Below are 18,847 nucleotides of genomic sequence, written 5' to 3'. Positions count from 1 at the left end.
AACGAACACACATTTTGTCGATTTGGAGTCCAGCTTGTTTTTTCTTCTGCTTCGGCACGTGCATCTACGGATCCACATATCTTCAAGCGATCAACGTATACACTTTGATTTTATTGCCGAGAACTCAACAACTGATAAATACAGCGAAATGTTTTACAAGCTTTCGGCTCAATATTGAAGAACATCAACAAACAAATTGTCAATACATGCTGGTTTACGGTAGATCAATATATTTGCTAAATGTTCGTCGAAATATATCGCTGACATTTGTTAAAAACTTCGCCGAGCTCGATCATCTGTTGGGAAGTTTGCCGAGATGAATTCAGTGTGTAGGGTTTCTGACCCCGCCTCTTCTGTCGTCTTACTTACGCTGTGAAAACCATCGTGAAGCCTCTGCTGCAGAATTTACTATCTGATACCAGATTTGCCGCCAGCTCTGAAACTTCCGGTGCGTCTTGCACGTCCACTGCTCCTTCGAGGCAATCTAGTTTCACGATACTTTTTACCTTGGCTGTCATACATTTTTCGTTTGCAGTTCCAACTTGACATGAGATCTCCTGCTTCGCTTGGAAATTTGATCTAGGCCTGGCCATGTGAGTAGTAGCACCAGAATCAAAGTACCATTCATCTTGGTCGACGTTGCCCACCGCTAAAACGACACACATTGCTCGTCCTTTCTTACTTTTGGATGTATCCGGTTTGCCGGACAATTTGCTGCATAATGACCCACCTTGCGGCAGTTGTAGCACGCTCCATGTTTCAAATTTCAGCTTTTTCAAACCGCTGCCCGCGATATCGTTGCTGTTGTGTTCCTCTGCTTTAGAAAGCTCTTTCGTAACTACTGCTCAGTGGTCCATGCTTGGCCTTCACGTCCTGCAAGATTTTGGCCTTTGAGGCGTCCGCCTTCAAAACCTGTGCAGACGGTTTCTAGCCCATCATTACCATCGGTGCACAGTACTTTGGTAATCCCTTCAGCAGCAGTAAAGCGAGACACTCGTCAACCACTAGAAACTTGATTTCCATAAGCTTATGACTGGTTGAGACCAACGCATCCACGTACGCTTCCATGCTGTCGTAATTTACGTGCCGGATCGATGTCAGCTGCTGCAGCAACCCGATCCGACGATAGATTCCGTCATCTTCAAAGAGGGTTTTGAGCTGGTTCCAGGCTTCTTGAGCCTTCTTGTGCCTTCAGGATAGCATCCTCATCCATGACTTCTCTTTCCTTTGGTATTACAGCGCTCCAAGAACCTTCCCGAACCAACGTCATTTTCATGGCGAACGCCCACGAAGCATAGTTGTCATGCCCTTTCAGTTTTTCGATCGACAGAGCCACGCTGCTTCCACCGGTTGCACGAACCGTTCTTGAGTCCAAACCTCCAGTTCTTGATCCATATGTCTCCGAACCGGTTATAGTATTTCCCGATTGATTGTAAGAATTCCTTTTTTTTGCTCTTGAAAATTTTTCTAACTACTTCGTGAATCTTCTTTGTGAAAAAGAAAAACAGCTTGACAACCACCATGCCAACATAAACATTAGGGTGGGGCAAAATGATAGATTTTCCAGAACTACGTTTTTTGGTTCCTTTTGGGACCTCAAAAAATCCTAAACTTACCAGAAGCTGATTGGTTTTGTCTCCGATGGCGTATTGCATTTCAAATTTGTATTGAAATTTGTATGAAAAACCCTACTTTTTTGCATTTCTCTTTTTAGAGAGCTCAGTATCAGGCTTCGAAATGGTCACGGTAGAACCACTTTTCACTGCGATAATCGTCTTCTTCTTCCTCTGATGCTACCAAGGCTCACTGTCGGAATGCATTCTTAAACAAACATGTCAAATGAGTATCGCCATCACGAAGCACTGTAGGGTAGAACCCAGAAAAGTCGCGACAAAACTCAAAAAAACGAAATTCAGTTTTCATGCCTCATTTTATTTTCTACTTGCAGTAGACATGTTATCGACTGGAAATCATGATAATTTGCTTTAAAAAATAATTTAGGAAATGTGCTATAATATTGTGAAAGTGAGGATTTACAAGACTTGTAAAATGGAAGAAAAAATTTTCATCGATATTTTCCAGTAGGGCATGCAAATACTTAGAAATTAATTAGCTAACTCATATGATCCTCATAAAATAGAGTATAAACTAAAAGGTAATGTGATATTAAGACAGTTTTGTTGAAAATAGGTTCGAAGGGACATAGTATGTAAAACAAGTTTTTTTTGTACTTTTTCCTCATTTTCGGCAATATGAAAAACATAAAGTTCTACGTTGTTCTGCTATGACACTATTATTGTACTAAAATACAAGGTATTGGCCAGTAATAAACTAGAAATCAGCTGCTACTAGTTGCGACTTACCGAGTAATTCGAGTTTTCGCAGCGATTGTTTTCATGTCAATTAATGTAAAAAACCGTTCATCAGCAGGGTCCGTATCGATGTTTTTCCTACAATAGGCTTTGCTAAATGCTGGTGTATGCAACACGACCATAATTGTGTTCGGGGGTCTTTCAAAACTGACGTCCAGTAGTATGAAGACCCCTCAGAAATAATTTTTAGTACTAGGAAACAGTTTGTTATTGGATAAACATTGTCTTAAACAAAAGTAAGCGTTTAGTATCCATAATCCATGCCAAATGGAATAAAATATAACAAGAGGAGCTCTTAGAAATAGGAACATGACTAACTAATCTTTAATTGAACAATGTTCTTATTTGAAATATTTTGTCACAAACAATAACATTAAAATTATATTTTATATTCTTTTTCAAAAATGATGACACATAGGTTGGCAAAAACTATACAAAGGCAACTACAAACTTCCAATAATTCATTTCATGATGACTCGGAAATTCGAATATATCTTAAATTGAAACATATGTATGCTTTCAATGTATTAGCTATGAGCATGTATTAGCTATGATTCATTACTGAAATTTTGGATTTATGAATAATGAAAATAATTTTATCTCGTTAACGGTCCGTCCTATAGTTGTTATATGTTCGACAACTTTAATAATTAAAGCTGCCTGAATACATTTTTCAAAAAGATGTTTTTTTGGTGAACAACATTGCCGAAGACATAAACACTGTGGAAACAACTGTTAAGAAGTTATGAGGTTTTGTCGCTCCAACAGACCAATTAGCCCCACTGTGCGACGTTATTTTTCTCAAACGTATTTTGACATTTTTTCTAGAAATGAGAATTACGCCCGTTGAGTGCGTGTATCCTGGAAATTATTTATATCATTGATCTTGTAATAATATTTCTCAACATAAATGAACGAAGTAGACAGAAATAGGCCGAAATAACATCGCTTAACGATTGACAGTGTGCATCTATTTGATACGCGAGCGTCGTTTGACTATCCTTTTCTTTCTGTGAGCTGAGCGGCGATGGTTTGGTTCTTTTACATTTACAAGCGAAAGCCGACTGTGACGCACGCTAAGGAAGCGAGATCAAATGAAAATGGTGACCGTTTACAAGCCTGCTCAGTATGCTTCATTAATTAACTTTATTACGTTAAAGTATAGTATTTCAAATGCCTAACAACTTTGCCGAAGACACTGAACAGCTAGGATCTACAAGGTGCTGCAAAGGTTACTTCTGATGAAAATCCTACTAATGCCGGTAAAAAAAAGCAAGGCCTTGGTGCAACATTCCGATTCGGAACTCGACCTACTGTTTTTCATACACAGACTTCGCAGCCGACTGTTTAGTGTACAGGACAATTGCGGGGCAAGCGCTACACGATCTTACTGACACTAACAGTCTCTCCCGAGCCGAGACTCGAACCTAAGACGACTGGCTTGTTTAGCCAGCATCGTACCTCGTGACCATCTGGGAGACAAATGCCGGTACATTGGTAGTATTGGCAGATGAAATGGTTTTCAGCATTTAATTCGACATAGTCAACTTTGAATAGCCATAGCACTTTTTAGGGACATCCTAGCTCATTAGTGTCTTTGGCAAAGTTGTTAAGCATCAAAAACCTACCTCGAAGTCATGAAACGTATGCTTTAAGCCTTTTTGGGCTCTCTAGAATGGGAAAAGCGAAAAAAAAGGTTTTTCCATACAAATCTTCATACAAATTTAAAAAGCGGAGACAAAACCAATCGATTTTCGATAAATTTAGATATGTTTAGGGCCCCAAATAGAACAGAAAAACTTGTTTCTGGCTTTGTGCAACCAAGTTTTATTTTTTCCATATAAACACGCCCCACTCTAAAAAAAACATATACTCGAAATGTAGTTAAGGTGCTCGAGAAAAGTAGTTTAGACATTGCTGCTCATAATTAAACAATTGTATAATATGCCATTTTTACCAAAATCGATAAAACAGTTCCTTGTGATAGTAAACACCTCAAACAACACCCCTGCGAAAGCCGATTGTCAAAAAATGCATTTGTAGAGGCAGCAAATGGGAAACAATTTTATCCAAAAAGTTTTCAACTCGCATGTACACCAATTGTTTTAGCACACTTTCGAGATGGTTTTGTGGCCTGGAGTTTTCTGTCAATATTCGTAGTTGATTCGGTATCTTGTAATTATTTCTGTTTAAAACGTATATACAAGGCAGGTGGCAGGACTGGCAGCTTCCATAAATTACAGTGTGACGGAGTTGCTTCTTTCTTTCTGTCTCAAGAGCCTCACGCTTCCACAATGGTTTGATCGGGCTGCACGAAACATCTGTCTCGCCGTCCTTCTCGGTCTTACTTGTACTGCCATACTGTTTCAAATGATTTAAATAATTTTTTCACAAACCAAACGCGATATAATTCTAAGAATATACACATTAGCCAAATTGCACACGAATTTGTCAACTTTCTTTGCGTTTATAATTGAAAAACGGGCTACTGCCTTAAAAATGCTTGAAGGATGGAATTTACCTGCAGATTTTTCTGTTTGAACTCAACGGCATGGTTCCAGCAAGGGGATGACATCATTCTATCTCTTTCTAATATGAGAGTAGAGAGTTCTTCCATCCATTTCAAGTTAAATGGAATTTTAGCCGGACTTTTTTCGTATCTGTCAGGGGACCGTTGAGATGTTGAGTACGCAGCAAATATATGAGATTTGACAGCGAGAGCATAGTCCTGAGTTCCAGTATATGTATATGAGGGGTCATATTCTCATTATAAAAGTTATCTAGGACGTTCAAAACTTGTTGTACCGGCAAAAACATTTAAAATGCGTTTTTCTCGATTTTCTGTCTGTGGTATTCAGGATCATTTTGCGATTATGGGCAGATTGTGCGTGAAGAAATTTTTACAAAACATCACTTGTTTGAATAGTTTTCCAGTCCGTTAAACCTACCGAATACTAGATAAATATATTTCAACCCAGTTACACCTTCACTATACGACATTCAATACTATTTGATTATACCCGATATTTGATTTATATGAGTCATACAGACATGAAGCGAGACAATCCGGATTTTCTCTGTATTTAAGTACATACCGTTCCATGTTTAACGCAAGATGGATATGCTTGACTAGTAGTGCGAAAATTTATCACTATTAATTTTAAATAATTGATAAGTATCTTTCCTGATTGTAGTACATACCTACCCTAGTCATCAGAGCCGGTTTTGGGATGAATTGTAATTTGAAACCGCTCGTGATATATTGTGTGTTGTTACCCGTGTTGCAGAAAACAACGCGTTCCAACTTGTGCAAATTTTAATTTACCCTTCACCGAACTAACAAATAGCACAATTTTGTGAAGAATCATCTAGACTTTATACAGTCACCGTAAGCCAAACTCGAATAATTGGCAAATGTACGGAAAAACAAAAATTTTTGCACGTTGTCTCTTTTGGCAACTAAAGTGAAAATGCAGAAGTTTTGGAACGTAACGTGTAATTAACTATTACATCGAGTGAAGTATTATTGTTTTTCAACAATTGTACAATTATAATAGCTCGCTCGTAATCTTTGCTAAATCAACGAAAATCTGAAAACATGTCTAATATATTTTTTTTAATTTTTGTAGTTTGAATAATTAATAAAAAGATTTGATATAAATTATGATACTATTCGTACAATTTTATTTTTTTATTTGCAAAACATTTCGTGTTCATATGCAACACTTTCCGTTTCAAGCTACTATACTCTACTATGAAAACGTTCCTCTCCCAGTTGGATTGTAAGCGAAACCTATTTTATCAATTACGATTCTCTGAAGAAAACTAATCTACCTCTGGTTAGTTTTATTATACGAAGCACTTGTTTGTCCAAAGGGAAGAGTCATATCGAAACCTCGTTCCTCCTGCTAATATCGCACCACAGTTACGCGTCAGTTACAGAACGAAATTATAACCGTTCTTCGATAAGGAAGACAAAACGCTTCACTATTATAAAATATCTTGTTGTAATCTCAGCACAGATGCTTAGTGTTGTTGTGTTTTCTATGAGTACTGGTAATCCCTATTTATTGCAGCTCACATCGCACACGGCGAACGAACTGTGGCGCTGATTCTCTCTAGTTTACTCGCGAACACAGTGCTGAACGGTCGTAACCGTATTTGAATGCAAAAACGAAACATCGACGGTGCGCGTTTTCGTTTCGCTTGGAACTGTTTCCATTTCGGTCCTTTGTCAATAATCTATTTGGAGCGCCAGCCGACAAAATAAACCAGCTCTCGAGAGGTCTGATAAAGAAATCAATCTTGTGCCGTGATTCGCTGAATTATTCGTATTACACTAGTGTAAATCTTGTTGGTGAAAAAGCGTCCACTTCCTTACGTTGGGATCGAGTTGATAGATGTGCTGCAATCTCGACCGAAAACAGGCCACGTGAGAGACTGATAGTAACTTTCTTGTATTGTACTGTGAAGTTGGTGTTAGAAACAACAACGTTTGTGGTTAAGGCAAAGCTATTATTGAATATCAAATGAATTGATTTTGCCTATATGATTGAATAGTTGAAAATTTTAGGCTGGACCCACTCTATGTGGATCATTTCTAGCGGTACCTGCGATATCGTTTTATTGTATTACCTTTTTTGTCTCATCATGAAATGGATGTTAGTAAGAAGATGAGTTTTTTTATCATTTCTTCGCCTACGCACCTGTTCTCCTTGAGCGTGAGTAGCTGCACCGTCGTTTGCATATTGTCTCCTTGATACTGTGGCTGAATTAATTTTGCACACAAATGATTTAGTTACGGCATCGAGAAGGTGATAACGGGTGCATGCACGTCATTTGCAATGCTGCGGAATAGATAGCGTGCTACAAATAGATGGAATAGGTGGATAGTTGTCTTTTGATACTATTTTTGTCGATGGTTATTTACCGAAGTATAGCACATTTATGGATAGTGTTCTAACCTGTATTCTACAGATAGTAGGTATTGTGATAACCGAAATTACTGTTATCATTGCTATATCATTAGAGGGTATAGAACCTATGTTCTCGGCAGAAAGGCACTTTGGTTTCAATATCACCGGGACCGCAGAATCTTCTTTGGGTCGAAAGCTGCCAGCTGTTAACGGGTCGTCAATGCTCATGTCTAATATGCCTATCTGTTACCGCTGCGCGAATTAAATTTTTGGGTGCTACAATGAAATTTTCGAAATCGAGAAAAAAATCTAGAAAACAAAAAATCCTAAAACAGAGTGATTTTTGCAATACCGATTTATACATTTATTTATTTTTTATAAACGAGATTTTGAGTGGAATGGAAGATAGTGGGTCAGTATTTCTTGCAACTGTACGCTGGTTTTTATTGCAACTCGTGAAGAAATCGGCTCTTACGGCAAACATCTTAATAAAATATTCTGCGCAAATGACATGAATGAAAATGGCAAAAAAATTAGTGACGCGCATAACTGGGATTTAAGTATATCAGGTGAACTGATAATCTTAAACATTCCTTCGAAGATTGTGTTCCCTTATTCTCGAACTTATTTTTAAGAATATTTGCTAATCAAACAATTATACATCAGTTATATAACTTCAAACATTTTCACAAATACAACAAAAATATTCTCTTTGAATAAGAGTTCTTTTCAATCAGAAAGTGATTTCTATCTCAATCACACCTTCTCATGCACATCTGTTGACAAGCGTTATAGTATAATTATGCCCAGTTAACACGCCTACGTTAATAGTTGTTGATTTACGGTCAGTTCGAGGTTACTTTTTCAGCGCTGTGCACGTGAAATCGTTGAAAACAACGTGTAGCAGGCGACTTTTTGAAGCATATTGATTTACACCTGAAATCAGCTGACAGCTAAAAGTTAATCTAGTCACCCATATGTCATCAGTTTTTTGCTATCCTAACATCGACTTACTAGGCAAATATGACTCAAACTCAACGAACTATATTACCGGTAACCTTGACATTTTCGGATACGCTGGAAGAAGTTCTACATGCGTGAATTGATTTACACTCATCTAAAAATAGATGCAAAATGATTTTACTCGGTTACCTATGTCACGAGAAGATCGTTTGAGGCAGGAGTAATTGTATGCGCGATTCGATCGTTAAATGAGGTGTAGCGCCGGCTTGTAACAGATCGCTTCTCTACGTTTAATTTTTGGGAAAAGTTTCATTTATTAGCTTGACGTGATGGTCTAGAAACGAAGAAATGAAGAGAGTTCAATGATAGCATCACTGAGACAAACAAACTAGGCGGCGCTATGGTGCGATTGGTGTGTTTTGTATTTGTGTAAACAATGAAAAAGTATACGTACGACAGAAGGGAAGTAGTTCATCTCAATCGATTACTATAACAGTGCAATAAATCGTTCTTCAAAGTGAATTGTGCGCCCGATAAATCAAAGAAAAAAGGTGTAATGGAGTGGTCTTGGCTGCGAGACTGGTGGCGATTGAAAAGGCCTCGACGAAAGCGTCGGCACAACAGGCCAGTGATAAGTACAGAATCCGCTGATGGCGGTGAAGAAAGTGCCACTCCTCGAGTTGATGACGAATTGGAGATTTCCGATGTTTACGGTTACGATGAGTACGGCAGCAACGAAGATCCTACAAACGACGCAGAATATGATGATTTCATCTGCTATTGTGACGAATGTATGAATGTACGACTATTGTCAATTAAGTATATTTTGTACTAGCCCAATTTAGTTTAATGTGTTGATGTATTATGATAGATCAGGAAGGAACAGAATTATTAACGATTGATTATGGCTTTGAAATTGTTTTATTTTGGTGACTAACATTATTTTTGTGATAATAGGCAAATATTTAGAATACGTCTCTAAACCCCGAACATGTCCTTTTTTATTGTATAGATCATTTTCAAATGATAAAAGCTAAGATTCAGGTTCATTAAATTATTAAAAAATGGCAAACTTTTGTTTATCAATGTCAAATTTTTTTTTATTTTAAAAATTATTAAAATAAACGCAAAAAGAATGCAATGGTGACAGGTAACATTTTCAAGTTAGTTTAGCCTGATATTAGGTGAGTTGCAACCGACTATAGAATTTAGTATACTAAATAATTTCATATACTACCGCAATACGTAGGATGAAATAATAATCGAAAAACGCATTTTTGTCATGCATAGAACTGCTTCTACAAATACTCAAAGTAAGAAAAAAAAAACGTTCGTAACAAGAGAAAAGTTCATTGAATCTTACCAAAATTTGCAATCAGAGGCGCATTCACGATTGTGGATGCTCGAGATCCGAGTCTTGTGAGGGCGGCCCAATATAAATCAAATCACTTTGCGAAATCACCAAAACCATCATACCAAGAAGACTGGCACCTCTGGATCGATCCCATACAAAAGACAAGCGTCAAATCAAACAGCGCAATCTATCTATTAAAGGTGGAAGTTTGCTATGGATTACTATGCTGGTAATTACATTGCTGCGAAGACAGAGTGTGCGTATATGGTGGTCCGGCCTGTGTGTTCGGCTTGCATTCGCATCGCCAGCACACACACACTAGCATGCGTCAGTTTCACTTTTACTTAAAATACTGCGCTGCCAAGACTGTCGCTCAATCTAAGGCAGAGTTCCCAGTCTTCTTGATATGATGTTATCGGTTATCTTGTTGGTAGCTCTGGCCCGGATTTGATGAAAATGTTTGTCATCCTTGACATCCTTCTTTTTTTTCGGAAAGCGTCGGCCAGAGCTCAATATCCTTTGATTGGGCGTAGCTGTGGACAGTTGGGGTGATTGGCGGTTTTTGGTACAATATTGACATTATTGGATTCGTACCACTCAATCACGGTATTGCACAGTGACATGATGTCAAATCAGATCAAAACAAAGGATTAACATCATGGTTCTTCAAGAAGAGCAGTTATCGTTTTTGGAGACACTTTTTCTGGTAAATTTCTTCGTTGATTGTGAGAAAAAGATGAGCAGAAGCTGCCACAGGTATAAACTGATTTTTTCATTTGTAGGAGACTGAACCACTGCGACCATTATTTGAACTACTGTGGTATACTCCAACTTACTCTGAGTGCGAGCAGGTTCAGCACCTTTTGGCGAGTTAATGTTCTTGTTACATTGCATGTAGGTTTATTACCTCATCGGGACTTTATCTCCAAACATCTACAGGTTTACGGTTGTATTATTACTCGGCATTCGCACAGCAGGCGTTCCGATGTTTCGCTTTCGATGCCACAAAGGCGACATTTATCATCATCAAGTTTACCTAGTTTCTTGAGATGATACTTACTCGAACAGTGCCATGTGATTAGATTTATGAATGACCTCAGGTCTTTCTTATTTAGCATAAGAAGAACGAAGCTCTTTGGCGTAACTCGCTTGTGATATCCCAGTTTGCTTTCTCCCATTCGCCGGGTTCAGCTTCTAAAGCGCTCGGTGAGACTCTACAAAAAGTTTGTGGATGATCTTGGTTTGATTAGTGGGTCGGTCTTCTCATTTCCTTCGATTCCGGAGTAAAGAGAACCCCAGTAAAAATGAATTTGGTTTTTCTTAGCCAGTTGTCGGAGCGATAGGACACGTATTTGCGCGTTCTATTAAGGTGAATCGGGATTGTGGCCTTTTCCTATACAATTTTGAGGTTAGAGTTTTTTTTACTTCTGTATTTTGATCGTAAAAAATTCGGCTTCCACTAAATAAACAGCACTCAAATTGCTACTTCAGGCATGCAACAGTTGTGAAAACAATTGATCAAAGTTTCATGTACGTAGTCTTCATAAATCAAGAAAAAATTAGATTGCAAAATTCGAGTTGATCGCGACCACGTCCCGATTCACCTTAAGGCGTACATCTCTGCCTGGAATACTATTGGCCAATGTCCCATGGGGAGAAATTCATTAATCTCTGTCCCGCTCTACCGGTATCGTTTATTTTAAAACCGTCTGAGTAGAAGCAAAGTGAGCTGTCACAATATCTGGACCCACCTTGTTCCCAACTTTCCCGTTTTGTATCTTGTATTTTGCAGAGAATTTTGAAGTTTGATTTCTTTTCCATCCAATCCTCGTTACTTCTCATTAGATTATTTACTTGGAAATCTTACAGTATTCTTAGGTGTACTGTTAGATCTCCTTCTTTTAGATTAGCCTACCGGTTCAGCCTCAGAGCACTTATTTGTTCAGAGCTACTTATTTGTTAGCTCCAGTATTTATGATACATAGTAGTAAATAATGAGTATGTGTGTCCAATCACAAATGGTGACTGGTATTAGAAGTTTGTAATTTTAATTGTTAGGATTTTTTACTTTCGCAATTAGGGATTTAAACCTACATGTCAACAGGGTGGCCACCCAACTGGGAAAACCGGGAGAACCGGAAAAAAACCTGGAATCGTTTGAAACCGGAAAAAAACGGGAATTTCACTGAACATTACAAGCCGAGGTGAGATTGTGCCATACAAACCCATTGTTTGTCAGTCATCTCAAGGCGATAACAAGACCAAAATTTTTTGTATAAGTTTCCTTGAATACTTGACCAAGAAAGACTAGTCTTTTGACCCGGAAAAGATGGCTGACAAGTCACGGGCTCAAGCGGGGGTTTAGCGTAGTTGGTAACGTCTCCGCCAACCTCGCTGATGACCCGGGTTCGAATCCCACCTCTGACATAGGTGTGGATGGTTGTGGGGTGGTGTGATCCACTCACAACCAACCCAACTGGTCTAGATTCAATTCCAGCCGTCACCGGGAGATTTTCTGAGGCGAAAAATCTCTGGGATCACGCCTTCCATCGCATGAGGAAGTAAAGCCGTTGGCGCCGGTTAATCAACGGGTCGTGAGTTAGGGTCTTGGGTGGAGTCGCCTCCCCAGGCGTCGGTGATTGGCACAACAACAGTGGCGGAACTAGACCGACGGAAAATAAGCGAGAAAAAAAAGTCACGGGCTGGATGACACAATCTCACCCCGGCTGACGGTATATTCAACTCATTTCTTACAGTGCATATATCAGTTTTTGTTTTTATTCATCTTCCTCTTGAAAGCTAACTTGACCATGGTAAGCTCCCCGAAAGTAGCAGTCAAATAGTCTGGAGCGGGAACTGTAGCTGATAGATGTCGTCAAGAATACTCACAACTATTAAGTATGCATTCGACGAAGACATTGCTGACTTCCTACCACAGTAGCGAGAAGCGCCTTGATACTATTTGTATCGATCTGATTGATAGCTGGTTCAGGCAAGAACCATCTTAACTTTACCGTGTATATTAAGAAGATTTTGAATCTATCGCATGGCAAAACACGTTTGAGCGAGGTTTCTCCGTGAACAAGGAGTGCGTAGTCACGAATCTGGAAGAGGAAAGACTTGTAGCGCAGCGCTTGCTATACGATGCAGTACAGGATGTCGGTGGAGTTGACGAAATGGATATCACCAAGTCGTTGATGCATTACGCTCGTAATTCACATAGCCGATATGTTGAATCGTTAAAAGCAAAGAAGAAGATGCAGTCAGATCAAGATGAAGAGGCCCGGGAGAAGAATGCCACAGCCCGTGCTATTAAAGCGATAGAAGCAAAAGGCAAAACTTCTCGCGGACACCCAGAAAGAGGCTGCACGGATAAATGAGGAGATGCGTGAGCTGGTGAAGTAATGTGTTTAAAGTGTTGTGAGAATCTGATTGGCCTGGTAAAAATGACGTTTGTTTTGCAAGAAACGTGTAAAATAATTCTTTTATACATTGATTCTTATATGGTTGAGGTGAAAACTTCTCGGAAAAGATGACGTCCGTCACGTTTTTCGAATTTCTGCGACAATATCTCTAGATTTCAATAAGGCTGAACACGTTTAAAAAGTGACTTTGAGCATTTTGGAATGTAAATCGAAAGTCACGCTTTTTTAATCCTTAATTGTATTGAAAACTGCAGAATTCAGAAGTACAATTAACCGGGAAAAATAATTGAACGAACCGGGAAAACCGGGAATTTAATTTTGAGTTTTGAGTGGCCACCCTGCTGTCAAAAAAAAACTTACAACTACCTTATTTGCTAATTTGGCTATAAAAAGAGCTTATCGTAGCAATTGAGGAATCAAACCTTTTTTGTCGAAAATTGTTAATAGTTTTATTTGACATAGCTTCTAATGTTTCAACATCAGTAAGTCTATGTAATTCGAGTTTACAAAATTAAGGAGGACGCTTCAAAATCATTTTCAGATTTTTTTCTGAATCCTTCGAAGCGTTGTTGAACAGCAACTTGACTAGATCGGTACAGCATAAAGCATTGCTGGTCTAAAGATTTGTTTGTAAAAATTGCAAGTTGTTTGAAGTCTTCCACGACGTACGTGTTTTTGGCGTCAAAGTCAGCTTATCGTCGCGGATGGAGAGTTTCTTGCCTTTAAAAAACTTCAAACCGTAACTTTGATTTCTGAACGAATCTTGGGGACATTCGCACTTTTCGAGCCACCGTTCGGGTTGCTCTACAAAATTCTCTGCGCCTTTCTGTTTAAAGAACTATCCGCACAGCCAATATTTTTGTCACTTTTTGGTTTTCAAACGACACTTAAACGTTCAGAAAACTTTTAACACATCTTGGACTGTGGTCTTGGGGCAAATTAAGCTTTTTTACAAGTTCATGTATCAAAAGGTAACACTTTTCGTTACGGCTGTACAAGATCCGTTCGCGCACATCTTCGTTCATTGACATTTTGGGCACTGTTTACGGAATGCCAAAACAAATCAAAGTGGGCGAAAGAATAAACCCTCAGCTCAGCTATGTTCGAGTGAAAAGAGTCGCTTATAGCTTGAATATTACAAGAGTTACACCATAGCCATACGCAACCTATTTTCAATCAGTTTCATCTTCGAAAAAGAGCTTTCCACAGTTACGTTCGGTATCATTAGACTCAAATATATACGTAATGCAACAGATTTTTGGGGGTCCTAAAAATGAGGCTCGAGCTCCCTACCCTTACTTAGAGTTTGCAGTTGATATCTTTTTACCCTTTTTCTCCACTCATTTCACGTAAATTTAAATTTCACCGAAAAGCGAAAAAAGCGAAAGGCGTTATGGCCGGCCAATGCTGTACAGCTGATATATGGAAATAGCTAGAAGTTAACAGTTTGTAGGTTTAAATGCAAAGGAGATACTTTGCGTTGTAAATCATGACGATAACACGGCAGGTAATGGTAAAAACAATTGTCAGCGGCAGAAGATAAGTGGCAGTGTTCCATGGCCGATGGATGTCCTTGTTAATAATATTTATGTTTCACACTATTTTTTTTGTGATATAGCAAAACAAACTTTGTTCTGCAGTTGATCCCATGAGTGATAAAGAAAATGTGTTCAGGTGAACGTTGAGGCACCTCACAGCAACAAAACACTAAAATTGCTTTCGTTTTCTTGCGCATTTTTAGGGCGATCTAGAATCTACCGATGGACTCGATTCTGACGATTCGTCGGCTGCCGGTAAGCAGGTTGTGGTTGCCGTCTGTGCTATGGCCAAAAAATCTCAATCTAAACCGATGAAGGAGATACTAACGCGGTTGCAGGAGTTCGAATTCATACGTATGATCGTGTTCAGTGAGGAGATCATCCTTAAGGAGCCGGTGGAGAATTGGCCTCTTTGTGATTGTTTGATTTCATTCCATTCGAAGGGTTTTCCGCTGGAAAAGGCAATCCAGTATGCACAGCTGAGACAGCCGTACGTGATAAATAATTTGCACATGCAGTTCGATATACAGGTAGTAAGCATCGTTTGTAGTAGTCGGTGGCGGAAGTACAGTGAACGGGGGAGTATTTTTAAACTTTCTTTGCAGGATCGAAGGCGTGTATACTCTATACTGGAGAAGGAAGGAATTGAGATACCTCGGTACGCGGTTTTAGATAGAGATTCTCCCGATCCTAAACGTACGATCTATACAAGTTACTTCTACTGTTTTTGTATAACTATTTCACTTTTGTGTGTTCCAGATCACGAACTGGTGGAATCTGAGGATCATGTAGAAGTAAATGGTATTACTTTCAACAAACCTTTTGTGGAAAAACCAGTTTCAGCCGAAGATCATAATATCTACATTTATTACCCTACGTCCGCTGGCGGTGGTAGCCAGAGACTATTTAGAAAGGTGATTCATTGACCTTTTTCTATAAAATTTTACTTTTATTAATACTCATTTAAAATCCCACAGATTGGTAGCCGAAGTAGTGTTTACTCACCAGAATCCCGTGTTCGTAAAACGGGTTCTTTCATTTATGAAGATTTTATGCCTACAGACGGCACTGACGTTAAGGTTTATACAGTAGGTCCGGATTATGCACATGCTGAAGCTCGAAAAAGTCCAGCACTGGACGGCAAAGTCGAACGAGACAGTGATGGAAAGGAAATTCGCTATCCGGTCATTTTAAACAACGCAGAAAAGTTGATTTCACGCAAGGTATGCCTTGCTTTTAAGCAAACCGTCTGCGGATTCGATCTTCTTCGTGCCAACGGAAAATCTTTTGTCTGTGATGTGAACGGCTTTAGTTTCGTGAAGAATTCCAACAAGTATTATGACGATTGCGCGAGAATAATGGGAAACATGATTCTGCGTGAGTTGGCTCCGACGTTGCACATTCCGTGGTCCGTTCCGTTCCAACTGGACGATCCACCGATTGTACCAACGACATTTGGGAAAATGATGGAGCTGCGTTGTGTTACTGCTGTAATACGACATGGGGATCGAACACCGAAACAGAAAATGAAGGTAGAAGTACGCCATCCCAAATTTTTCGAGATTTTCGAAAAGTACGATGGATACAAGTATGGTCATATTAAGCTGAAAAGGCCAAAGCAGTTGCAAGAAATTCTGGATATCGCACGTTCATTGCTAGCGGAAATACAGACTAAAGCAGCAGATTCGGAAATTGAAGAGAAGCAGAGCAAATTAGAGCAGTTGAAAAGCGTCTTGGAGATGTGAGTTTTGAACATGTAGCTGGTTACATCAGTTAGCTTTATGTTTTATTTTTGGCATCTCGCAGGTATGGTCATTTTTCTGGAATTAACCGCAAAGTGCAAATGAAGTATCAACCGAAAGGACGACCCAGAGGATCAAGTTCTGACGATGGTAAACATCATTCTAGTACGTTTAGTTTTGCGTTTTGTCGATGCTAGGCTTAGTCGCTTATCACGGAGAGTATGGGTTGAAATATTCTCAGTATTTTTTCCCAAACTCTCAGTGCACCTATCAATATTTTGCATCTTTTTAAACCTTTCATTGCACACGCGCTTTAACTATAGCTTCTTTAGTTCTGGCCGGTTTCCTTTTCCGGCATATAACGAATACAGCATTCTGATACGAACTTTTATTCTGCTTTTAATCATTTCATTGCGGAACAGTAGATGCCCCAAAAGAGCCTTCCCTAGTTTTGATATTGAAGTGGGGCGGCGAACTAACCCCCGCTGGGCGCATTCAGGCCGAAGAGTTGGGAAGGATTTTCCGTTGTATGTATCCTGGCGGTCAGAGTCGTGATGGTAAAGAGGGCCTTGGTGCGCAGGGATTAGGGTTATTAAGGCTGCACTCAACGTTTCGACATGATTTGAAAATTTACGCTTCAGATGAAGGTCGAGTCCAAATGACGGCTGCAGCTTTCGCTAAAGGTCTGCTGGCTTTGGAGGGTGAACTCACTCCTATTCTAGTACAGATGGTCAAAAGTGCGAATACCAATGGACTTCTCGATAATGACTGTGATTCAAGCAAGTATCAAAATATGGCGAAATCAAGATTACACGAGTTAATGCAAATCGATAGGGAGTTCACAATCGAGGATCGCGTAGCGATAAATCCCGGCAATGCTATTAGTATAAATCTGGCAATGGACTTTGTAAAAAATCCCGTGAAATGTTGCATTCATGTTCAGTCGCTTATACAATCACTACTGGCCGTTGTTGCTGTTAAAAGAGATGATCCCAAAACTAGAGAAGCTGTGCTTTATCACGGAGAAACTTGGGAATTGATGGGCCGACGATGGGGCAAAATCGAAAAGGATTTTTGTACTAAAAGTAAAAATTTCGATATATCCAAAATACCTGATATATATGACTGTATCAAATACGACCTTCAACATAACCAGCATACGCTTCAATTTGATTTGGCTGAGGAATTGTATATTTACGCTAAATATTTGGCGGACATTGTGATACCACAAGAGTATGGTCTAACTGTGCAAGAAAAGTTGACAATCGGGCAGGGTATTTGCACACCCTTATTAAAGAAAATTCGTGCAGATTTACAACGCAACATAGAGGAAGTTGGTGACGAGAGTGTGAATCGTTTAAATCCACGATATAGTCATGGTGTGTCAAGTCCAGGTCGTCATGTTCGAACTAGGCTGTATTTTACCAGCGAGAGTCACGTTCATTCTCTACTGACAGTTCTTCGTCACGGTGGTCTTCTGAATGTGCTGACCGACGAACAGTGGCGCCGGGCAATGGAGTATGTGTCCATGGTATCAGAGTTGAACTATATGTCACAAATTGTGATAATGTTGTACGAAGATCCTACCAAAGACCCTTGCTCGGAGGAACGCTTTCATGTTGAACTGCATTTTAGTCCCGGTGTGAATTGTTGTGTTCAAAAGAATTTACCTCCTGGACCAGGATTCAGGCCACACAGCCGAAATGATTCTGTTACGTCGAAAAATGCGGTGAGTTGTACAAGTCAATAAATTAAGTTGTTATACTTATAAGAACGTTTTACAATTGAAGAGCGGAGATGAAGAGAGTACATCTAGAATTGACGAGGAAAACGATACCGAGGAGGAAAATTCAAATGAATCTGGACAAACTCTGCCCAGAGATAACGTAATATGATAACCATAGTTTAAAGTTTCGTTATAAAGTTTGCTAAAGTTTTTGGTAGATTCGACGAAAATTAAGGAAAGACGCATGCGTAAACTCAAATCGTCCGAGCCCATCCCGATTGGTTCATGTCACACCGTTTCAGGACATGAGGCGATGGATTTGGCGAAAAGACTCAGCGAGGAACTAGCGGCGCAGCAACAAAACAGTGGCCAAAGACCACGTAGCCCAGACGAACCACGGGCAGCACGATCGTTTGAGCATGGTAAACCGGGTCGAATGAAGGGTGAGTATCGCGGTTAGCGCCATTTTCTAGTTTCCCTAGCAATGACTCGTACTTCCCGGATACGACAGTCTCTGCTTAGTGATCAGTTTAACCTAACTGAGACTGCAATTCGCGTCGTCGGTTATTTCTCTCTATCTCTTTTCAAAAAAATTTATTCAAAATCGGACAAACTTAACAAGACCAAAACCCCGTTTTAATGCAATGTAAATTGGCTTTGTACTTTCATCGCCTAACATAATGAAGAACATTTTCCTTTCCTATCCTTTAATGTGTTTTCATATGTGTATATGTTTACAGTTTTTTTTATTATACATGACAGTAAATATTTTTTTTCGTGTTATGGATAGGTTATATCGTGAACGATGTTA

General features: G+C 39.3%; 1 protein-coding gene across 9 annotated transcripts in view; it reads left to right on the top strand.

The window, feature by feature from the left end:
- Positions 1-6,486: 6,486 nt before the first annotated feature.
- LOC129718582 (inositol hexakisphosphate and diphosphoinositol-pentakisphosphate kinase) overlaps positions 6,487-18,847 on the top strand; it is a 37,809-nt gene continuing 25,448 nt past the window's right edge. Inside the window, exons 1-10 of one of the 9 annotated variants that reach the window (XM_055669502.1) lie at positions 6,487-6,657; positions 8,559-9,050; positions 14,772-15,098; positions 15,174-15,264; positions 15,328-15,482; positions 15,546-16,309; positions 16,375-16,460; positions 16,733-18,039; positions 18,101-18,196; positions 18,245-18,479. In XM_055669502.1, coding sequence (XP_055525477.1) covers positions 8,808-9,050; positions 14,772-15,098; positions 15,174-15,264; positions 15,328-15,482; positions 15,546-16,309; positions 16,375-16,460; positions 16,733-18,039; positions 18,101-18,196; positions 18,245-18,479 — 3,304 coding nt within the window. In that variant the 5' untranslated portion in view covers positions 6,487-6,657; positions 8,559-8,807. Of the gene's footprint in view, positions 6,658-8,558; positions 9,051-14,771; positions 15,102-15,173; positions 15,265-15,327; positions 15,483-15,545; positions 16,310-16,374; positions 16,476-16,732; positions 18,040-18,100; positions 18,197-18,244; positions 18,480-18,847 lie in introns of all 9 variants that reach the window. The other 8 variants (XM_055669501.1, XM_055669500.1, XM_055669498.1 and 5 more) reach the window with 8 other exon arrangements.

The sequence above is a fragment of the Wyeomyia smithii genome, chromosome 1 (assembly GCF_029784165.1).
Source record: "Wyeomyia smithii strain HCP4-BCI-WySm-NY-G18 chromosome 1, ASM2978416v1, whole genome shotgun sequence".
Lineage (NCBI taxonomy): Eukaryota > Metazoa > Arthropoda > Insecta > Diptera > Culicidae > Wyeomyia > Wyeomyia smithii.
This window is presented reverse-complemented; position numbering and strand designations above follow the sequence as displayed.